Raw genomic sequence first — 25,188 nt, forward strand, 5'->3', positions numbered from 1 at the left:
AATGGTTACTGTACTAGACAATGCTACTCTAGATTATATGAAATGAAGGACTGGTGTTCTAGAACTCTATTAGGAAACAAATATTTTTAAAAAGTTAAATAGGTGAAATGAATTTTATTGAGATACTTGGCATTTTTTAAGATTAAATCTTCAAAATTAATTATAACTTTATACTTCAATACATTTCAATTTGGACTATTCACATTTCAGGTGCTCAACAGCCATAGTGGCTACGGGCTACTACATTATATCATGTTCTAGAAGATCCCTTTTTAGAAGTTGGAAAAAATCTCAGAATATTATAGTCTTAAAAAATTGTATCTCACAAAATGAGACCATAACTTGTATAATAAAAACACAAAAATGTTTATATATTACCCTCTCATCTTCCCTTTAAAATGTTTAAATTTAGATTATTCCAAAATTAGATTACCTTGCTGCTTTTAATGTTTCTTCTGCAAGACCTTCTTCTTTTACTAGTTCTTCAAAATTCACAATATCTTCAAGATCAGGCACAAATCTAAGAATTTGGGAAATAATTTTATTAAGTTAAATATGCACAACTATCTATAGAGATACGAAAGTGGTATTGTGAGATTCTATATTTTCAACTCAATATTTGGAAAGAACTCTGTATTTCAGTTATATTATCAATATAATGTATGTATAGGTAATGTTATCTTTAGAACTATTCACAATCTGTAGTGTTAACTATAACTTTAAGAGAAAAATTCTCAAAGATCTACTGTAGTCTTAAAATTAAAGTAAAAAATTTAACCAGTAGAATTAATGGTTTTCTTCCATATTTTACTCAAAGTATATTAATAAGAAAAAAAATCTCTACAATATCATCTATAATAAAGATAAATTTAAATGACATAAAATTTTTAAATGACATAAGCCAGGTAAAAATGATGTTTACACCCATACCTAATGGCATTGCTGCTACAGTGAAGGCCACCAGATCTTATCATTCGTATATAGCCCATAGCATTACCTGAAAAATGATACACATAAATCAGATATTTATACAAATAACTCTAAACTCTTAACAATCAGGAATATAGTCATATATAGCAGTCAATTACAAGGTTCACCACTCCGAAGTACCAAAGCATTCTTTTCTGTTTTACTTTAGCTCTTGCTCCATGAAAGTAAAACTTACGTATTTGTGTGCCTACAATAGAAATATATATACTTAAACACAGCTATATTAAATATTCAAAAAGTAAATGTGACTGACATTTGATAAACAAATTCATTAAATGCTGACTATATTTTTAGAAAACATTTTAAAATTACTTTGTCAATAATTTCCTCATTCTCACATTGAATGCCCACCTCTCTCTTTTCCTCTCTCTCACCCCCACACATGCAACTGGAAGTGATGTCGAGAAATCTTTATTTGATGCCTCCAAATTACATCTCCAGCCTGGACTACTCTAGGTTTGTTTAATCCAATGCCGATACCTACATAACTAAGAAGAATTTTTAATTTAATATGTTCAAGTCAAACTCAAGATCTTCACCCTATTATAATTTCCTATCTCAGAAACTGACATTTCCATCCTTCCGACTGTTCAGGCAAAATGTCTTGAAGTCATCCCTGACTCCTTTCTTTTATACTTCATATCTAATCAATGGGCAAATCATAATGGCTCTACCTTCAAAATGTAGCCAGAATCCCACCACTTTTCACATTCATAGCTATGACCCTATTCCAAATCACCACATCTCCTGCCTATACTTCTGCAATATGCAAACACCTCCTGATTTCCCTCCTTCCACCTTCAGCATTATGCTTCCCAATCTTTTACCTACATAGCAGCAGTGCTGGTGGTTCTTTCCAAACCAAGTTGGAACATATCCTTCCTTTTCTGAAAACTCTACAATGGCTTTCTATCTCAATAAAATCCAAATCTCTTACATAGTCAACAAAGCCCTGTGTGATCTTGCCCCTTGCTGCTTTCTATATCCTGCCCTACCACTCAGGACTTTACTAACTCCTCCATTCTGGCCCCGACTACTTCCCTAAAATGCTAAAGACTTAGGACTCTGGCACTTATTTTTGACCTCTCTCTGGTATGCTCTTGCCCTGAATATGCACATGGTTTATTCCCTGATGTTATCTAGGCCCCTGCTCAAATGTCACCTTAGAACTTTCTCTAAACATCACCGAATAGCACTGTCCAGAAGTATTACATCTCCTTAGCCAGCACTTAACACTGACATATTCTGTATCTTTGTGTTTCTCCCAACTGACATGCAAGATCCAAGACAAGGCTTCTGTTCTCACTGCTCCATCCCTAGAGCCAATATGTCCTGGCACATAGTAGGAATTCAATAATACAGTTGACCCTTGAACAACACAGGAGTTGGGGCACCGAACCACTCCCCGACCCCGCTTAGGTGAAAATCTGCATCCCCCAAAACTTAACTACTAATAGCCTATTATTAACCAGAAGCCTTAACCAATAACATAGTCAATTAACACTTTTTTAAATGTTATGTGTATTATGTACTATATTCTTACGATAAAGTAAGCTAGAGAAAAGAAACTTACTCAGAAAATCATAAGAGAAAACACATTTACAGTACTGTACTATATTCATCCAAAAAATTGCATATAAGTGGACTTTAACAATTCAAATACATGTTGTTCAAGAGAAAACTGTAATTAAACTTATTTGTAAGTAATATAACTTACTTATATTATTAACTTTTCACATAAATTATTTTATACCTTTGCACTTAGGCTGTAACTTCAGGGAACCAGTTTTTAAAGTCCAAAACTACCATGAACAGGGTAAGTACCTAATAAATAGTTCCCAGCTGACTATCATGAGGATATCTGAGATGAGTTAAATGTATTTTTAATTTAATTGAAGAGGTTTTATTTGATACATATTGTCCATCAATTATTTCTGCACCAGCAATCTAATCATACTTTAAAAACTTTTGGTAAGAACATTACTCTAGTGGAATAAAATTGATCTCAGGTACTTACATATTAAGTTGTTGATTTGCATGAGCTATTTAAAGAGAAGGATTCTCGGAATTTGTATTTTATTCCCCAACTCTTTTATAATAACTTACCAATCTGGCTGATGAGTTGCCTGAACTGATCAAGGTAGCTTTGTCCCTCTGGGGTAATTCCAAGTTTTCTGATGCCTCGATTAAATTTTTCTGCTCTTTCAAAAGGATACTAAGGAGATAATTTAAAGACTATCTTTAATAATAAAGACCCCTAAAGCATAAAATGCCTACAAATCAACCATGCTAATACCACTTGCCTTTCTAATTTTGTATTTCCATTGTTTAAAAAAAAAAAAAATCACTCAAACCTAATAGCAAAAAATTTGCAGTACAAAAACTACCAATGTTCACAGTCAATATAAATTAAATTTCTTTTTGCCACTACCTAAGGGAAATAATTTTTTTAAAGATTTTATTTATGTATTCATGAGAGAGATAGAGAGAGAGAGAGAGAGAGAGAGAGGCAGGCGCAGAGATACAGGCAGAGGGAGAAACAGGCTCCATGTAGGAAGCCCGATGTGGGACTTGATCCCAGAATTCCGGGATCACGCCCCAAGCCAAAGGCAGACGCTCAACCGCTGAGCCATCCAGGCGTCCCCTAAGGAAAATAACTATTAAAGCCACCAAATTTAAGTTTTCCACCACCATTATTCATTTCCCAACATCGAACTACTCTATTAGATAGATAAAAGAAACCAATTCTTCTTAGAAACATTTCTTCAGATGCCCAACCATGTTCCTGTGGGCTGAATAGGTATTATATTATATAAATATATAAACACACTCCTTCCCAAATAATACACATTAGCTGAGTAAAAATTTCTTTTTGCCATCACCAATAAAAAATGATTTTTCAACTCTTAGCCAATTAAAAGTTAGGAAATTACTCATTTTATATTAATAACAATGGAAACAATTCTTACAAATAATAGAAGGATTATCTCTCTATATACTAGTAATTTGTTCCAGTAAAAGTGAGACAGTTAATAAAATTCTCTACTGGTAACTGTAATCTGTAATTTTATTAGTTATTTTACTAGAAAGTAGTATTTTACTGCTGTATTAAAACTACCAACTAGTTTACTAGGGGGTTGCAATTAGGTAATGTTTAAGGGTAAACATTTGCCACAAATGTGGCAAATCAAATATAAAAGCCATCTAAGCATGTTGTTGGTTCTCCATCTGCATGGCTAATGACTCTATACTAGTACCACTTACATTTCTCTTTATTATTAGAAAACTCAGCCCAGAGGGTGAAGGGAAAATAGCATTTTTATAAATTATGGGTGGGAGTAGCAATTGGTGCGGTATTTTTAGAGTGCATAGCAACATGTATCAGAATTTTAAATATTCATATTCTGTACCCTAGAAATTTCTCTTCAAGCAATTCCCCTTTCAGAATTTTAATAGTTTGCAAATACACAGAGATAAATGTGTAAGGATATTACCTGCAGCACTGTTCATAACACTAAAAAATCAGAAAACCTAAATGTCTGTCAGTTGGAGAAGGTTAAATAAGCTATGGTATACATCCTTACTATCAACTATTAAAAAGAATGAGGCAGATCTATGTGTCGAGACCTGTGATAAGCATACTGTAAAATAATCTGTGTAGTAGTATTACATCATTTTTCTTAGGAATAAAGCAGTACATGTAGGTACAAATAGATGTTTATCACACAAACATCTAGAAGCATCACATGACATTAACAGTAACTGCCTACAGAGAATGGAATTGGGAGGAAGAGAAATAAGGGAGATCATTTAGTTTATGCAGTCTTTATTGCTTAAATTTTTCAAAGTAAGCATGTTTTGCTTCTGTGTTATTTAAAATAAATAAAGAAAAGTAACATCTTGCTACACTAATCCTTACCCTTTAGACTACAGAAAATGCAAAGAAACTGTAAGGGGAAATAAAGAAACTTGGAGGTCAGATCCAGGAGATATTATTGTGAAACATAATAAAACTAAAACTTTACTACCAAGCCTCATAATGAACTTAAGCATAAACATCTGCTATGTACTCAACAGTGGAATCAACATATCTTAAAAAGAATATGTAAAAATACCTTATGATCATTTTGGTCCTTGACTTCCCTGAAAAAACGAATATCTTTAATCAATCTAGATTTGATATGTTCATCATACATAAATTGGCTGAATATATAGAACTTCTTTTTCAAAAACTGGTAGGTGAAATTAACCTATAAAATTAAAATACAAAAAATTGGACAAAGTTAATATAAAAATCTCAAATCAATGTGGCTGAAGAACAGTTATCAATAAACTCTAATTTATATGAGTTTTCATAAAGTCTAATAATTTACAAAGTCTAATTCACACTGGAAATAAAATAGATGAAGTTTTTTTATTGCCCAAGTTTACAGAACTTTCTATAAGCTTCCCTTAAATATTTTAACTACATAAAAGAGGAGATTATTCTAATAGAACAAAGAGTTATTCTTAGAATCCAAAAACCAGATTCAACACTCTAGATTTTGAGTCATAAACCACAATCAAAAGTTTCTGTTCCTCCCTCTATAAGACTTCTTATTACAAATCTACATGTCTAGAATGATAATAAAGTAACAAACACAGTGCTCTTTGAACTTTCCTGAAGGAAGACCTTTAATTATTTACCCAGGAATATTTTGAGCACCTTTTATGTGCAAGGCACAATCTATCTGCTCTCACACTAGACATGATGCTTGTCATCATGAAGTCTATATTCTAGCAGGAGCAACAGACATTTTAAACACAAATATTTTAAATAAATTATTAAATCTCAACCATAATAATTCATACAATGAGAAGTGCCAGTGCTTTAAGAATGAAGAAAAGGCCCTGACCTAGATTCAGAAAACCCTGAAAAAGTTGGATTTGAGCTGAGAGTAAAGCCATAATAACATAAGATTACTTCTGACCTAGATGGAAGCCTGTACTAATTTTTATCTCTTCCAGCCTCAAGAACTACTGTGTTTGGCAAACAGATGCCATTTTTAACAGTCTTCATTTACCCAGTTTTAGAAATGGGTGCTTTCTCTTAACTCTTCTTGTGGCTTAAGTGCTGCTTTTTCTTGATCTCCTTACTAGTAGTCATCTTAGTAGAAATAGTCTCTTCTTTATCCTTCCCGCTCTTAATAATGGGTAACTGCCAGTCTCTGATCTGGTCTCTTCTATACTCACTTTGTCATCACCAGACACTGGGAATGTACATTCATTACTGTGATCAACTGATTAAGGACTACATATCCCTTGCTAGAGTAAAAAACACCATGAGAGCTGGAACCATTTTTCTCACCACAGTAGCAAGCACAGTGGCTCAGACATGTAAAATATACACATAATTTTATTTATTACATGAATGAGTATCTGACAGATGAGTTTAAAGAAGAGTTTATTTTTATCCTGAAAAGTTCAGATATGACCTCTACATGAATGACTCCTTATTTTAAGTTATAAACTCTGTCTCATTTCTATATTGGTAATCACTAAAATAGAACTCCAATCACATCTCTTATTAGCTCAAATACTATAATGGCTCCCCCACTGAATATTAAAATGGTCCCCATGTAATTTCCAGTTACATACTCCTCCCTATTCCCTTACTTTCAAACATGTTTAATCATATTTTACTATTTAAGCATTCATATTCTTCTTTCCTCAAGGAGAAATTAAGTGTACCCTGAAAACCAGGTAAATTCAAAGACTTCTCTTGTCTGCAGAAGAAAAAATACCATACAAATTCAAGTGATTCCCTCAAGTTATTGCCCACTTCTAAGATTCAAAATATTTTTAGTAAATTTCTACTTTTATGGATATCAAATAATCAGTAAGCTCCCCCCAAGACTGATGTTAAATAAACTGCTATTGATGATTTGTTTGCAAAAGCAACTCTCCAAGAATATCAGACAATCCACCCCAGATACATGTATTTAGCCAATGTGCTCAAATTTCCAATAGTGTTCAAAATGATGATCCTGAGATGGTAAGATATTCAAATATGCCTTTTGTATCACAGAGCTTCCATCATTTCTGAACACAATTTTAGTGCCATTTTTTTCTTAAGATTTTATTTTTAAAAAAGCTCTACAGCCAATGTGGGGCTCAAACTTACAACCCCAAGATCCAGAGTTGCATGCTCTACCAACTAAGCCAGCCAGGCGCCCTCCAAACATTTTAATTACACCAACCAGAAGAATGGAAATTCAAGTATAATATAAACAAGCGTAGTATGTGTTTACCAAAATATTCTATGAGAATATTTGCCAAACTACCAACTTAAACAGGAGTCTATTACCAACTCAACCCCCCAAAAAGGGTTCTTACTGTTGTATTCATGATTCCTGTGCCATGTGTTCGAATTGAATTAGCAATATGTCGAATATTAATAGTGTTCAAATGTTTGTTATTGCTTGTTCGTTCAATAAAAATCTGTAATGAAACAAACTTAGGCTAAATAACACAATCCATAGCAAGCCACTGGTCAGTTATACAAAAAATTTTTACAATCTATCTCATTAAAGATAATTTAATTGGAAAGTCATTCAAGAAGATAATATAATCAAAGCAAAAAAACATGATCTCTAAACAATTATTTTCTGCTTATTTCAGTAGTTTTCACCAATGAGAATCAATTCTTTGCCCCTCAGCCTTCCTAATATACATCCACCCACATTTAGAAAAAATTCTAAAACCCACTCACCTGATTGTTGAGATTATAGAGGTATCGAGACACAAATATATGAATATTTCTCATAATTTCCAAAACATCCAGTCCCTACAAAAGAGCCCGCACAGTTCTATTATTATTGAACAGACTTATACCGATATAGTGACTTGCGAACAAGATTTTTAAATTAAAGAAACAGCTATACAAAAGGTAAGACCAAGGGCTAAGGAGCCCTCTAACTGCTACAATCAGGACTATGTCCTTAGGGAAACCTGGCTGCTTATTATCTCATCCCTTTTGTAAAAACATGAACAGTTATGTTTAAAATTTCAGAGATTCGTTACCCAATCATTTCCCCACCATTCTTGATTGTATCTGTGTTTCCAAAGATCGTCTATATATGTTTTATTAAATAAACTAATGGCCAGATTCTAAAAGGCAGTCAGGAGATGTGGTGATATTTATAAAATGCATCAGGCACTGGGCAAGGTTCTTTATATGTAATTCTCAAAAAAATGAGGTATTAGTCTTCTGTAATTCCACAGCTGAGGAAAATGAAGCTAAGGGAGTTCTCCAAGGTCAAACAGCTAGGAAGAGGCAGAAGCCAGGGATTTCTACAAAGTCTGATTTTGAATCCTTATGCTTCTTTTAATTACACTAAACCACTTTTAATGTACAGGTTACCTATTAAGAATCCTTCATTCTTCAGTTATTATTCTAATGCCTCACAGCATCATATAAATTGTCCCATAGCTCTTCTAACTGGGGCTCAAAGAAGTATCACAGTACCCACTGAAGTTTTTATTATCGTTTTTCTCATGTTTAGACCTAAAAATCTGTTTACTCACTTTTTCTCCCACTAGGTTATAAGGACATGAGCTAAAATTGTTTATTTTTATATCCCAAAATATAGTTCAGTGCCTAGCATCTTTTCAGTAAATACTAAATGTACAAATGAATGAAAGGATATACAAACTGATCTTGGAAATGCAGTAGGATGGAAGAAAAATTGTGATCCTTAAATTTCAGGACTGAATAAATGTTTCTTGATAATATTTCTGGGTTTTCTTAGAAAAAAAATACATGTAAATTAACTGAAAACATAAACTTTTGCACTCGAGATACTGCCAATTGTAAATTAGCTCACTGAATTAGCAAAATTAAATGCTTCCAGGCAGTTATCATTTTAAGAATATATTTATAATATATACATTTAACTATTTCTTCCTAAAACATTAAAGGTTATATATCTAGGTTTAAAATCTTTAGCTATGATCTTGATTAAACTTTTTACAATTCTGCACAAGTCACCTCACTAGACCAATGTTTCTGAAACACTACATCTAAATCTATGCAGATTTCAGATGTTCAACAAAAGGCAAACTATAAACAGAAAGCTTATGGTAAATTACTCATGAAGAAAATTAGCACCATCTAATTTTCTATTCTTGTCAAGCATATCATTTTTATAGCAAATATTTTCTTGAGATGTAAACATATGCTAAATAAAGTAAAAAAAAAAAATAGACTACTCAGAGAAACACTATTATGCTACAAATACACTACACGAGAAACACTTTATACTGTACCTGTTCCAAAGTCTGACTAGGAAGATGAGCTTCTGTCATAACCAATCCATAACGCTGGGTAGCTAAATTTCTCATTTCACTGTAAGTGGCCCAATCATGAAGAGCTACTGTTGTTAAATTGTAGAAGGTCTTGTCTAGGTAGTGAGTTACATAAGCTACCAAAAAAAACAAAAAATAAAAAATGTTTTGATTCATGAAAAAGTAGAAAAGGAAGAGAAATGAAACTTATGGAAACAACTTGTCTTTGAACATTAAATTTCTTCCTTTAAAATAAGGTACTAAGGGATCCCTGGGTGGCGCAGTGGTTTAGCGCCTGCCTTTGGCTCAGGGCGCGATCCTGGAGATCCGGGATCGAATCCCACGTCGGGCTCCCAGTGCATGGAGCCTGCTTCTCCCTCTGCCTATGTCTCTGCCTCTCTCTCTCTGTGTGTGACTATCATAAATAAATAAAAATTAAAAAAAAATAAAAAATAAAAAATAAAATAAGGTACTAAAAATAAATAAATAAATGAATAAATGAATGAATGAATGAATAAATAAAGCACTAGAAGAAAATAAAAACAAAAAGGAATTAAAGAATAAATGAGTAACAAAAATATCCTCAGAGTTTTGTTTTTTAATAGTTAAGGGCAAACAGACATAGAGTATGATTTTAAGAAGGAAAGCAGAACACTCACCTCGAATGTCAATAAAACGATTGAAAAATCGAATTGGATTCAAAGAGAAAAAAAGGGCCAGGTCTTTCATGCCAACTTTGAAAGGGTTTCGGTCATCCAGCTTTAAATGAGTGTGCACAGAAAGTCGCAGATCCTTCTCTATTTCCTTGCATAATTTGTCCAGTAAATGCTATTTACAAAAGAATACTTTAATTTTTCAAAATGATACTCAAAAAACAAAACAAAACAAAAAAAACAAAAAATAAAATGATACTCTAATTGCATTATTCCACTAAGGCATCTATGCTTTGACCATTAGCTTTATAATCAGTGCAATGATGAAAAAAATCTGTCAATCTGGTTAAAGAGTCTAAATAAGCTATGGTAAAATACTACTTTTATTGACAAAGTGAAAATTACTTTGTCCTTCATTTTATTTTATTTTTTTGAAGATTTTTAAGTGGGGCACCTGGGTGGCTCAGTCGGTTAAGTGTCTGCCTTTGGGTCAGGTCATGATCCCAGGATCCTGGTATCCAGCCCTGCATTGGGCTCCCTGCTCAGCAGGGAGTCTGCTTTTCCCTCTCCCTCTGCCACTCTCCCTGCTTGTGCTCATGCTATCTCTGTCAAATAAATAATAAAATCATTAAAAAAAGTAATAAAGATTTTCAGTAATCTCTACTCCAAATGTGGGGCTTGAACCCAAAGCCCCAAGATCAAGTTACACACTTTACTGACTGAGCCAGGCAGGCACCCCTGTTCTCCACTTTAAACAAATGATTTTTTGACCAGGGAGCAGGTAAATAAATTCTAAGTTTCTATTTTCAATAATACTTAAACCCTTGAGAAGAACTTCAAAAGCTAATGTCTGATGACTTAATTAAAAGGAATATGAATATGCAATATAATATTTATGGAAACCAGTAACAAAAATGGAAATGCCCTGAAAACTACCAGAAGACATTTTTAAAAAGCTTCCTTATATGGGTGCCTGGATAGCTCAGTCAGTTGGGCATTTGACTCTTGATTTCAGCTTGGGTAGTGATCTCAAGGTCATTGGATGGAGTGCCACTGTGGGCTCCATGCTCAGCAGGAAGTCTGCTTGGGATCCTCTCTTTCCCTTTCCCTCTGCTGCTCCCTCTGTTATCAAATAAAAAAATAAAATCTTAAAGGTTATTACAAGCTTCACTTCCTTATAATAATCATTTTTTAAAAAATCATAAAATTCACTGTAAAATAAAATTGATCTTTTCTGGTCTATCATGAAGTTCTAATTACACATGTTCTAATTACATGTATGTTATTTTTAAATAAGAATAGTTAATACAAGAAATTATACAAAATTTTTCAATTTGTCAAACCTGAATATGGTTTACATTGTGAAGTTTACTTGTTTTTAATCTCTCCTTCCATATAATATTGCTAGATGAAAATTTAAAGGTATCAGTGTTTATAATACGCATTCCATTAAAATAAGAAGGCATATACTACACTGCATTTGAATTATTTGTAACACAAGTAAATCTTTTAAATTTAGGAAATTTAAATGAACAGTAAATTTTAGTCAGTAGCTCTGCAAATAACTCAATAAAATATTGGTAGTTAAGTTGCAATAACTGCATTACCCCACTAGTAGCACTCAATATTCAAACCAATTTTGCATTTTTATTCTTCTAATAAACAGAATTTTAAATTCAAGTCTACTATTTACTAAAGTGAAAAAAATTTCCCAAATTCTTGTCTGAATTTTTATATAAAAATTAGGAATTGGGGGCCCCTGGCAGCTCAGTTGAGCATCCACTCTTGATTTTGGCTCCAGTGAGGCTCCACACTAAAAGTTTGCTTGTCACTCTCCATCCCCCTACCTGTGTGTGCTCTCAAATTTAAAAAAATATTAAAAAAGAAAATTAGAAATTACAGACCAATTTAGCAAAATAGTGATACTATAACTAAAAAGAGATCCTTTGTTCTAGACAGTGATTTATAAATAATTTATATTATTACTTATATAAAAAATGAATATATGTGTAAATGAAAGCCTGCTTCAATCCAGGTTTTCCCAAACACTGAAAAACTTAAAACATGTATTTGGAATGCAATCCCGAATATGATGTTACCTCGTTTAAAATTTCCATAATTTCTTTGTCATAGCAATCCAGAAGTATTTCATAGGACTCTAAATGCCTTGCATGCATCATGGCAGGTACACAGTCTCGTAAAGCACTGAACATGTACTAAGAGGAAAATTAGAATGTTCATGAATTTAGAAAAACCAGAGCTCTAATTAAGAAATATCACAAGGGGGAAAAAAAGAAGTATCACAAAAGTTTATCTTTAAAGACAAAATCTCAATCTGAAGGGTTTTTTTTTTCACATAACTGTCTTACTTTCCTAAACAAGATGAGCCAGATTTTACTCTCTAAAGTGAATACGTAAAAAAAAAAAAAAATTGACATTCACTTATCCTTTCTTGTCTTGAGCATTCAAATACTTACTTCCATAAAGAAACATAAAGACCTGAATAATATATACCTTGCTGACAAGTAAACGCCAAACTATTGTGACATAAACTAAAATCAAGTGAAATGAGAATGATTAGGAATATGAGTAAAAAAGTTAAATAGATTAAAATTAATATCAAATTTAACTACAGGTTAAATGCCTATTAAACATAGTAGCATTGTAAAAACATTAGCAGTAAATTTTAAAATGATTAAGTCAAATGATTGTATTTAAGACTAATTAGAATGGTTTGTACAATAACTAAAAATGATGGACTATTTTTTACATTATTCTTCACTTACGTGTAATCTGGCTGCATCAACAGCATGTTCATATACGTCATCTAAATAAATTGGGAAGACAGCTCGATGCCAGTATAAAAAACAACAGTCACACTGTGTTTGGACTCTACAATATAAAGTAGTAATTAGTGGTAGCAAAATTGAAGTACCTCCTCCCTGCCCCCAAAATAATGAAAGGACCATCATCTTACCATAATGGTAAGAGCTCAATCTTACTTCCGTATTCCCTGTATCACTTAACCCAATATTAGTACAGAGAAAGCCACAAAATAATATTTTTCAGATTGAACAAGGATAACAAAACACTCCAATATCTAATAGTCGGAATTCTGCACAGATGCTTTAATTCTAAAGCATACTTGAAAAATACACATAACTTATAAATAGTTTAAACTTTTCAATATTATTTGATATGACTGAACTTACAACACTTGCAACACACATGCCATTTTACCCGTCTCAAGGTGGAAAAGCAGAACCTTTTTAAAAAATTGTGAACAAAACAAAACAAAAAACAAAAACCCAGTTACACTTAACCTGTCTATAATCTTTGCCAAGTGACTATTTCATGCCATTTTGGGACAACAAAATGATCATTAAATATCTTGTAATGAAGGCGGCTATTTCTTCCAAAGATAGAAAGTTAAGTGCTACTAACTACAAAAGTCTCAGCTTCTCAGAACAAAAATAGTAAGTTTTATAGAAGTTAAAACATTAAGTTTTAAACATTAAACATAAAACTATACTATAACCTTAATTCACCTGAGAATCAAAACTCAGAAGACTCATTTTCCCTTCAAGAAACATACTGCTTCCTAAATAAAAGGAAAATAATAAAGTCACAACACTTCCAAAAAAGAATTCATTTTAGTGACTTCCAATTCATATGTCAAAATAAAATTACAGAATGTGACATGTGACACGAAACTCGAAGTCTCTTATAGATTGATGAAACCTTGTTATAAAACAGCAATTTTAAAAGCCCACAAGGCTAGTGGAGGATCACAGCAATCACTGTGCATCAGGGCTGGCATGACAGATTCTCACAAGAGTGCTTCCAAAAGCCACCTCCTTACTGTAGGAGTGAAGCTGAAGAAATATGCTCCCTCGTCACTAGCTCATTTTGGTCATGCTAGAGGAGGAGTGACAAGGAGGAACTAATGGTCTCTCTAAGTTATATTTCTTCTTCTTTTGCATGCTAAACAGAAAACTGATGTTTCTATCAGCCTTATCTTTGAAGTATCATTACATATCCCTACTTACCTTTCTCTAAGCTCAGTGATAAGATCCAGCTTTTTCATGACTACTTGGAGTGGAAAGAGTTCTTCATCTTTAAATGTTTTCTTTCAGGAAGGAGAAAAAATGACAGAGAAGTTGCAAAGTAAGGACAGGCTTCTTGGGTCAGTAACAAGAGAATTGTGAAATCTCAGATCTCATTTTCCCTCCATAGTAGCAATACACTTACCATTTGTGTGCCAACACTTAGTGCCAAAGAAACAATAAGTCTCCGTTGCCTTGTGCTTGGTCCATTTAGAGTGTTTTCAGCCAAAACTAAAGCAGAGAGCACATCAAGACGCTGTTCACTATATTTTTTGTCAGAAATTACTCTTTTCTAAAAGATAAAAGGAGAGAAAACAAGAAATAACAGATTTATTTCTGAAGCAGTAACAAAGACTCAGAAGAAAAACTTTGGGGTAATCTTTTCCAAGATGCAATTTTAGACAAACACTTTCCCTGTTCAGCTTCTTCTGTTATGTGCTTTACACTTCTTAACATTGTCATTTAATGCTGTTAGAGACAGTAAATGTATTAAGCATATTTTTAAATTTCCATAGTAGGCTTTTTGAGAGGCAATTCAAGAGAGCAGTATAGGCCCCATTCTAAAATTTCCGTATTTTTTAATAAGGGAATTATTTCTTTAAAAAAAGAGGAATTTTTTTAAAGATTTATTTATTTATTCATGAGAGACCAAGAGAGAGAAAGGCAGAGACATAGGCAGAGGGAGAAGCAGGTTCCTCGCAGGGAGCCCAATGTGGGACTTGACCCCGGATCCTGGGATCATGCCCTGAACCGAAGGCAGATGCTCAACCGCTGAGCCACCCAGGCATCCCAAAGAAAGAGGAATATTTTAAAATTATATGCAATGTCACTTTTTAATAGAGGAGTGCATGCTGCAAGTTCAGAGTTAAGATAACCCTGATTGTTCTAAATAACAATCATAAAATACCACAGAAGAGCCAAGAATTATTATGTTTGAAGGAACAGCGTAAGTATCTAAAACAACAGAAGAGCAAACAAAAAATAATTATGCTGAATATACAATAAACTGCATACCTTGGCCACAGAAATAGAATTAAGAGCCTGATGTTGAAGGTGCTGTGTTATATGTGAAACCGAATCAGCCACAACCATGCTTCTTCTGTAAAACATATGCTCTATTGCCTAAAAAGAACCACAAGTAATGTGAAAATCAGCTTAAAACTTTTAGGCAAATTATAGAATATCTTTAAGACCTTGGGTTAGGTAACGAATTTGTAAATGAGATCCAAAATCACCATCAGATAGGGTAAGATTGTAAACTTGACTACATTAAAATTTAAGAATTTCTGTTCATCAAAAGCCACTATTAAAAAAATAAAAAGGCAAGCTGAAGCATGAGAAAATACCTGCCACACATGAGGGTTTAAGTACTCAGAATGAATGAATGAAATTTTTTTAAAGATAATTTAAATATTTTTAAAATAATTTAACAGAAAACTGAACAAAAGAACTGACTTTTCACAAAAGAAAAAACACAGTTAATAAAACACTTGAAAAAGACATTACTGTCAACAATCAGTGAAGTAAATACCACAAATAAAATAATTTACCTCCCACCCAAAAAAAAGCCAGATAATACCAACGTTGGCCAGTTAGGTAACCACAGGAAGTCTAGTCCACTGGGGAGGTATCTAAACTGACATAGAACAACTATAGGAAACAATGTGGCATCCTCTTGAAAAGCTAAACATGGACATCACACACAACCAGCAGTCCTCCAATAGACCCATAACACCTCAGAAAAACTCCTGCACAATTACACCAAGAAACATATGCAAGAATAGCAACACTGTTTATAATAGCAACAACTGGAAACCACCCAAAGGTCCATCCACAGGAAAGCTACATAGCCATGAAAATGAATGAAGGACAGCTACTCATCGCAACATGTTCAAATATAAAATCCTGAGTTTGAAAAAAAGGTAAGTCAAAAATACAAGAAGTATCACTTCATTAATATAAACTTCAAGAACGAATGGCTTACAGATTCACCCATATCTGGTAAACTAAAATGAAAAACAACAGAATGGGAAGCATAAAATTCAGGACAGTGGTTTCCTCTGAGGGAGTGGGATAAGAGTAATCACAAAGGGACAGTAGGGGGTTTGTGAAAATAGTATTTCTTAAATGGGATGGGTTTTTAAGTGTCTAGTCTTTTTAAAAAAATGTTTATTAAATACATATGCATATACATACATATACATACATTTCTGTACTTATAGTTCACAAAAAAATATAATAACATATCTTAAAGGAAAAAAATGCTAAAAATCTCCAAAAATTTATTTCCGAAGCAATCTAAAGGCATTAGCAGAAATTTGCTAGCATATTTTCAATTTTTACAAAAGGTTAAGTGGAGTTCTCCCGCCTACAAGGGGTTTTTTTTTTAAAGAGAGCATCCTAAGGAGCTTTATATTTCCAGAAGTATTAAATCACAAGGTCACAGTATTTTCTCTAAATTACAAAATAATTAGCCTCATGTTGACCAGCCTCATGGGCATTTGAACACTATCAAATGGACAAATAATGTCTTTTTTTTCCTTAAGTTGATACACAATGTTAGTTTCAGGCATACAACCTAGAGATTTGACAAGTTTATACATTATGCTATGTTCACCGTAAGTGTAGCTACCAACTATCCCATTACATTTCTATTTCATTATCACTGCCTGTATTCTTTATGATTTGCCTTTTATTCCTTTGACTTACTCATTCCATAACTGGAAGCCTGTATCGCCTTCTCCCCTGCACCCATTTTATCCTACCCTCCATGCCCCGACCCCACAGCTGGCAATCATCAGTTTGTTTCCTATACTTATAGATCTGATTCTGATTTTCGTTTATTCATTTGTTGTTGTTTAGACTCCACTTATGAGTGGAATTATACAGTATTTATCTTTCCATCTATCTTATTTCACTTAGCATAATGCCCTTTAAGTTCATGCATGTTGTCTCCAATGGCACAATCTCACCCTTTTTTTTACAGCTGTGTAATCTATGACATATATACCACATCTTCTTTACCTGTTTATCTACTGATGGACACTTAGGTTGTTTCTATACCTTGGCTCTTGTAAATAATGCTACAATAAACATAAGGGGTGTAAATATCTTTTCGAGTTAGTGTTTTCATTTTCTTTGGGCAAATACCTGGTAGTGGAATTACTGGATCATATGGTATTTATATTTTTAACTTTTTGAGGTATCTCCATACTGTTTTCCACAGTGCCTATACCAATTTACATTCCTACCAACAATGCATGAAGGTTCCTTTTTCTCCACATCCCCACCACCTCTTGTTATTTCTCGTCATTTTGATATTAGCCATTCTAACTGGTGCAAGGGGGAGATCTCATTGTGCTTGTGATTTGGATTTTCCTGACAAGTGATAGTAAGGATCTTTTCAAGTGTCTGTTGACCATCTGTATGTCTTCTCTGGAGAAATGTCTCCTTGGTCCTTTGTCCATGTTTTAATTAGATGATGATGATGATAATGATTGAGTTGTAGAAGTTCCTTATATATTTTAGATATTAACCCCTTACTGGATGTATCATTTGCAAATGTCTTCCCCCATTTGGTACATCGTCTTTTGTTTTCTTGATGGTTTCCTTTGCTGTGCAAAAGCTTTTTATTTTGATGTAGTCTCAATAGTTTATTTTTGCTTTTGTTTCCCTTGCCTTGGGAGACTATCTAGAAAAATGCTATGGCTGATGTCAGAGAAATTACTGTCTGTGCTCTCTTCTAGGATTTTTATAGTTTCAGGTCTCATATTTAGGTCTTTAATCCATTTCACATTTATTTTTGTACATGGCATCAGAAAGTGGTCCAGTTTCATGCTCTACCTGTAGCTGTCGAGTATTCCCAGCACGATTTATTAAAGAGACTATTTCCCGGGGATCCCTGGGTGGCTCAGCAGATTAGCGCCTGCCTTTGGCCCAGGGCATGATCCTGGAGTCCCAGGATTGAGTCCCGCATCAGGCTCCCTACATGGAGCCTGCCTCTCTCTCTGTCTCTCATGAATAAATAAATAAAATCTTTAAAAAAAAAAAAAAAAGAGAGAGAGAGAGACTATTACCCCACTGTATATTCTTGCCTCCTTTGTCATAATTGACCATGTAATTGTGAGTTTATTTCTGGGAACATTTTGTGCCACTGATCTCTGTGTCAATTTCTGTGCCAGGCCATATTCTTTTTTGTAATTCAGTCAACACGCTTAAAACTTCAATAAGTAAAACTTTACTAATACTTAAGCTAACCTTTTCACTTGCCTTCTTCTCTCTCTCACTACATGCTAATTTTTAATAAAGTTTAAATATATTGGCCATTCATAAGAAGTTAATCAGGAATTTCTTTCAATGGCTAGTTTCCTTAGCCAACTGAGAGATAAGTACACTTTCCCACAATTTTTTTATTTTCATAATTGAGAAGTCAAATATTACAAGACCACCTTAATTTAAGCACAATTCTCAATTATAATGGCAAATAAAATAATTTTGAACCTACCTTGAGAAGTTCAACAAGTCTGCATAATGCCTTAACCGAGGTTTTGGTCATTGGCTTTTGCATTGACATGTAGAGATTCATTGTGGTTTTAATAATGGTACTAATACTGTATGCATACAAGAAGCCCTATAAAAAAATAAAACATTGATTATAATTGCAAGAAAAAGTTTCATTTCTTCAATATTTCATTCTCTATGTAACAATAATTATGGCTTGGCTTGTCAATAACTATTGTTTGTAAAGTTCATTTTAAAGTCTGTTTTTAAGATTTTTAAACACGTTTCCTCATACAATATATACATGATGGTAAAGTTTCAAAACAATTCTTAAAAGTGTATGTAACCTATTAAATACCGTAAGTTCAGTACTGCTGAAATTATGATACATAATCACAGTTAAAGAATCTTCCTTTATACAAACAAACATACCCTTCAAGGAAATAATCTGAATCTCAAGAATATATCCATTCATCCTTATCTTACCTGCCAGACACGAATATAAAGACTCTTATCTGCTGCAGACAAAAGCTAAGAATTCAAGGAAGGAGAAGTGAAAAATGAGGAAAGCTGCTCTCTGGCCAGTACACATATCAAAAGGTATTTTTCACTTCCAAGGCAATTCCCCCTTTCCTTTCACCTAGGGCAATCACCACTGTCTATCTGCTACCATGTACCCTGCCTATGTTGGTGCTAATCAGACTTTATCTCCTTCTAGCCCAATAAGAACAGATTCTCTCCTACCCTTCGATTCACAAAGGAAGAATACAGGTCTTGTGAGATTAAAAAATACTGAGTGCTAGTAAACCCAGGGAAATGGGATGGAATAAGAAAACAGGGAAAAGGATATGATCTCTCAGATATATTTTCAGTTAGATCCAGAAACACAAACATATATAGTAACAGAAATTCTTTGGGTATATAAAGGACCAAAAAAAAATACACATACAGTTTAGAGATGAACCTAAACTACACTACTGTGGATATATCCAAGGAGCTGTGGCAGAAGCTACACACTAGTGATGCTCAATTTCTATTCTTTTCCTCTGCTGTGAGAGAGAGAGAGTACTCTCCCCATCGGTGTTAACAGTGACTCAGCAAAGGAGTGACAGTCAATGTGGGTGGGACAGGGAGTTTCTCTGAAGTAATAATAACTCTGTGATAAAGAGATGTGCTAAATTAAAGAATAAGAAATGAGAGGGAAGGTAGTATCCTGAGAAAAGTAACAGACAATAAAACCAAAGCTTGGGGCATACACAAAGAAAGAGCCTCAAGTCTTATCTTGTCAGCTACAGGACTATTACACCAGACTCTGCTGCAGTGCAGTACCACAAAAAGTTAAAAAACAGAAACAACAAACAGCAAAACTGTAACTCTAAGGCAGGGAGAAAAAAGGAGTTTCTTTTTTGAGGGGAAAGGAAGGAGAAAGAACTCATGGGGTGATATCTATCACACCATTCCCAGATGGTCAATAATTTGTGAGAGATACATATGAATGATGTCTTTTAAAAATCTAAATGGGGACGGAAGAGGTCTAGCTCTGTTTCTGTTAATGGTAGAATAAATAATCTGGACCAATCTTCCTACAAAGATCAACTAGCAAATCTGGGCAAAACATTTTTTTTTAATCTTTTAGAAGGCATCAAAGAACTACCAAGAAGGTAAGGAAATATAAAGCCAAAATCTAGAAGACAGAAACTCAGAGAAGTAAGCTTGGCTTTTGTGGCTGCTTTCCCCTTAAGAGGCATCTGCCCCATTCCAAAAGAGAAAAAAGACAGAAACCAAACATTATCTTTAAACACCTCACACTGAAAGGAAAGGGGAATAAAAATAGGAGTTCATGGCCCATCAAAGAGGGACAGAAGTCTTGTAAACCTACATTCTGGATTGGGATCCTGAAAAACTACCCCCTGACAAGTAAGGGTGAACTCAAAAAATAGCCATCATAAGATTTAGGTCCCACTTCAAATCATCTCAATCCATGACTGGGTTGAGGTGATCTGGGTTGCTAATTGTCCTAGACTAGCTGTATATTGGAGGCAAAGATTATTAAATTCTCTCTGGAGAAAAAGAAACAATATCCAGATCTTCAAATTACAGCCATAGGTTTCATATACAATGTGCCATACATTAAAAAATAACCAGGCATACAAAAAGACATATCCAAAACCCAAGAAAAAAACAGGTAACAGAAATATCCAGATAATGAAATTATTGGCAACTTCAAAATAATTATGCTGAGTACACTGAAGGAAATGAAAACTTATTCATAAAAAGAAGCTATTAAAAAAAGCTGAAAAGTAAAATAATTAAAATTAAGAATTCAGCAGATAAGCTAAACAGTAGATTAGACATAGCTGAAGAGAAAATTAGGAGAGAGAGTGATAATAAAACAGAAATAGTACTTGAAGAGTTGATGGCTGAGAAATTCCAGAAGCTCTATAAATCCCAAGCAGTACTGACACAAAGAAAACTACATCTAGGTACCTCAAAATAATATTGCTAAAACCCAAAAAGTAAACCTTACAAGCAATTAGAGAAAGACTCACATTGAGAAAAGCAACAAAACTGACAACTGACTTCTCAAAAAATAAATAAATAAAGGAAGCCAGAAGACAATAAGGGAGGAGGGAGGTGAAGGATCCTGCTAACCCATAATTCTGAATGTAGCAAAACTACCTTCCAAAATGAAGTTGAAATTAGATATATCTAGACAAAAAATGGTGATAATTCATCAACAGAAAGACATTTTAAATGAAATATTAACAGGTATTCCACAAACAGAAGAATAAAGAGATGCAGGAAGGATGAAAAGCAACAAAACAAATATGTGGGTAAATCTAAATGGACCCTAACTATAAAAAACAACAGCAGCAATAATAATAATACCTTGTGAAGTTTAATACATGGAATCAAAATAAATAGCAGCAGAGGTGAAAGGGATAAAACTACTCATTTATTTTGGAGTTGAAGGTTAAATGATGCATCTTAAATCCTCACAGTAACCACTAAAAAACAGTAAAAGAATATAGAATTTAAAACCTAATAGTGAGAGAAATAAAATGATGAAATCATTCAAAAGAACAAGTCAAACAAACAGAAAGCAATCAGTCAGATGCTAGTTTAAATCCAAATACATCAGCAATGACAAAAAGGTAACAAAAAGGGGTGCCTGGGTGACTCAGTTGGTTAAGAGTCTAACTCTCCTGGTTTCAGCTCAGGTCATGATCTCAGGGTTGAGATCGGGCTCCACAATGGGCTCTGCACTCAGCACAGAGTCTGTCTATCCCTCTCCCTCTGTTCTCCTCCCCCCTGCATAGCCTCTCTCTAAAATAATAAATATTTTAAAAAATAATGAAAAAAGAAAGATCAAACTGGGGAAACTTATGCTGCTTTCAGGACACAGACATTAAATGTAAGGAGCCAGGATACCTGAGTGGCTCAGTTGGTTAAGCGGCTGCCTTTGGCTCAGGATTGAGCCCCACATTGGGCTTCCTGCTCAGCAGAGAGTCTGCTACTTCCTGCCCCCGACCCCAGCTCATGCACTCCCTCTCTCTCTCTAATAAATAAAAAAATCTTTAGGGGCGCCTGGGTGACGTAGTTGGTTGAGCATCTGACTTTCAGTTTCAGCTCAGGTCACGATCTCAGGGTCATGAGACTGAGCTCCATGACTGGCTCCCATGCTGTGTGGGGTCTGCTTGAGATTTTTCTCTCCCTCTGCCCCTCCTGCTCATGTGCTCTCTCTCCCTAAAATAAATCTTTAATAAAACATAAAATCTTAAATAAATAAAATAAATAAAAGGAGCCAAACAGGTTGTAAGTAAAAGGATCAAAAACAGGACATACCATGTAGACCTTAACTAAAAGAAAATTGGTATACCTGTTACTGTCACACATACAAGACCTATGATAAGGATAATAATAATTTTCCTATGATAATTTTATAATGATAAAAGGTTCAATTCATCAGAAAGATATAGCAAAATTCTCAATTTTATGCACTCCCTTGGTCTCGAACTATATAAAATAAAAACTGACAAAGGAAAAACAAATCCACAATGCCAGTGGGAGATTCTAACCCAATTCTCTCAATAACTGATATAATATCCAGACAAAATCATTAACAAATATGACCTACTTGACATATACAGAACACTACAACCAACAAATACAAGTTACATATTCTTTTCAAATGTACATGAACTGTTTATGAAAGCTGACCATAATGTGAATCTCAAATTTCAAAATACCAAAATTATTTTAGTATTTCTAGAAATCAATAATAAAAAAATAACTAGGAAATCCTCATATCTTTAGAAATTAAAAAATATCTTTCAAAACAACTCAAAGACCAAAAAAGAAGTCACAATAAAATTTCTTAAATATCTTGAACTAAAGGATAATGGAAATGCAACATATTGAAACATGGATACAGCAAAAAAAGTCATGCTTTGAAGGGAATATAAATGTATGTAATTAGAATATCTAAATTAATAAGTTACACAGATCCAAACATAATCAATTTCAGTTTTTAAAAACAAAAACATAACCTATCCTATCCAGTTTTTTTCAAAGTGTAATTTCTATACATTGGATTAACAAAGAAATGACCCCCAAAATATTCTAAGTAAGAAGATGCAACTACCTGTATAAAAACATTACATCTATTGGTGAGGTCTTCAGCAAATTTATCCATTTTCTGCTCTTTAGATAAAATAGATTCCATTTTCATCATCCATGAGCTCACAAAGACGTAGTAAGACTGTACATCTCTAACAAAGGAAAATATTGCAGTTACTCAGCACAGGAAAGAAAATTTACTTCCATTTCTTTGAACTGATTGGGATAAAATATTTCCTTGCAGCAGTCACCTTTCTGGTTTTCAAACTATAGACATCCTACATACATATATAATTTACTCAACAAATGTTTACAGAATGCACTGTTTCTCAGTACTAAAAACAAAAGTTAGCAGTAAACAAAATGAATAAAAATCCCTGCCATAATGAAGCTTACATTCTAGAAAGAACAGCTGTATAACAAAGAAACCAATAATTAAAATCAGTAAGACATTAGATGATATATGCTATGGAAAAAAATGCAGCAGGGAAAAGAGAGACGTGAGTGGCAGGCACAATTTTAAATACAGTGATCAAAGCAAGCTCAATGAAAAGATTATTTTGAGCCAAGATTTGAAGATGAATGAGTAATCCATGTAAATATATGAGAAGAGAATCGTAGGAAGGTAAATAACAAATGCAAAGGCTCTAAAATAGGAAGTATGTCTAGTATGTTCAAGTAATAACAAAGTCAGTTCAGCTGGAGGTCAGAGAGCAGGTAAGAGAACACAAAAGGAAATTAGAGAAGTAGAGGGTGGTGGGGAGGATTGGGAAAGGTGGAGGACATAACAGGATTTGTGTAAGACCTTGTAGCAAGGACTTCAATGAAAGTCACCAAAGGATCTGAGCAAAGTAACCTAACTCTGAAGAGGACCAATATTATCTTGACTGAAATGTTAAAAATAAACTATAAAGGGGACAAGGGTAATAGCAGGAAAACCACATAGGAAGCTACTGTGATAATGCAGAAGGAGATTACAACTTGAGCCAGAATGAGAGACAAAGTGGTCAGAATCTGAACATAAAAGCTGCATTTATAGAACGCTTACTGTATGCCAGCCACTGTTTTAAGCACAACGTAACACAAAGTAACTCGTTTAGTCCTCACGTTAACCTTATGAGATAGGTATTAAGATCTCCAATTTACAGAAGAGAAAATTGATACATCAAAAAGTTACGAAATGTGCCCAAGATCATACAACTGGTACATAGCCAAACCAAGATATAAGCCCAAATCTAGGAAGCTTTCCTATATAGGAAAGACTAAATTGATAATATAATTCTCCTCTGCAGGCCAGTCACAAACACTAAATCACTCCATAAATGAATGCCAAATTGCTCAAGATGGGAACTTTTAGCCCAGAAGCTGATTAATATATGTATTTTTTATTTTACAGATTTAGTGTGAAAAAAATGAACAATTCCCCTTTGTGGGAACTAACATTACCAACTGTATTTAAAAATCTCCTTCAGGTCACCTGGGTGGCTCAGCTGGCTAAGAGGCCTGACTTGATTTCAGCTCAGGTCATGATCTCAAGGTTTTGGGATCCAGCCTGGCATCAGGCTCTGCACTCATTGGGGAGTCTGCTTGAGGATTCTCACTCCCTCTGCCTCTACCCCTACCCCTACTTGAGCTCTCACTCTCTCTAAGAGAAATAAATAAATCTCAAAAAAAAAAAACAAACGAAACATCCCATTATTGCCAGTCAGAATCAGCTAGAGGATAGCTCTTAGGGCAAGAGACTGAAGAGACTCACTTGATTGAGACCAGAATCCCACACTGGTTAGTGCCAGTCATACTGCCAAACAGTCTGATAGTCTCAAGAACTCGGCCTAAAGAGGGATTACACCAAATTTTTTAATAACTGTGTTTTAAGGAGATGAAACCCTAGCATCAAATCTCAGAAAAATTTCTGCTGAGCCAGGACTCCATTAAACAAATGACACCAATAGTTGTACTTTTGGCTTTGCCTCAAATGATGCTAACATTATTTG

General features: G+C 33.9%; 1 protein-coding gene across 1 annotated transcript in view; it reads right to left on the minus strand.

Annotated features, from left to right (window-relative positions):
• The window catches only part of WASHC4 (WASH complex subunit 4), a 53,937-nt gene that overhangs the window by 9,780 nt on the left and 18,969 nt on the right, over nucleotides 1-25,188 (minus strand). The window contains exons 14-28 of the mRNA XM_025462153.3: nucleotides 23,220-23,346; nucleotides 18,579-18,704; nucleotides 15,089-15,196; nucleotides 14,220-14,366; nucleotides 14,018-14,097; nucleotides 12,755-12,860; nucleotides 12,068-12,184; nucleotides 9,975-10,143; nucleotides 9,298-9,452; nucleotides 7,742-7,816; nucleotides 7,366-7,470; nucleotides 5,106-5,240; nucleotides 3,097-3,205; nucleotides 931-997; nucleotides 434-520 (exon numbers count right to left, since the gene is read on the minus strand). Coding sequence (XP_025317938.1) covers nucleotides 434-520; nucleotides 931-997; nucleotides 3,097-3,205; nucleotides 5,106-5,240; nucleotides 7,366-7,470; nucleotides 7,742-7,816; nucleotides 9,298-9,452; nucleotides 9,975-10,143; nucleotides 12,068-12,184; nucleotides 12,755-12,860; nucleotides 14,018-14,097; nucleotides 14,220-14,366; nucleotides 15,089-15,196; nucleotides 18,579-18,704; nucleotides 23,220-23,346 — 1,713 coding nt within the window. The remainder of the gene's footprint in view (nucleotides 1-433; nucleotides 521-930; nucleotides 998-3,096; nucleotides 3,206-5,105; nucleotides 5,241-7,365; nucleotides 7,471-7,741; nucleotides 7,817-9,297; nucleotides 9,453-9,974; nucleotides 10,144-12,067; nucleotides 12,185-12,754; nucleotides 12,861-14,017; nucleotides 14,098-14,219; nucleotides 14,367-15,088; nucleotides 15,197-18,578; nucleotides 18,705-23,219; nucleotides 23,347-25,188) is intronic.

Source organism: Canis lupus, chromosome 10 (genome assembly GCF_003254725.2).
Source record: "Canis lupus dingo isolate Sandy chromosome 10, ASM325472v2, whole genome shotgun sequence".
In the NCBI taxonomy this organism is placed as follows: domain Eukaryota; kingdom Metazoa; phylum Chordata; class Mammalia; order Carnivora; family Canidae; genus Canis; species Canis lupus.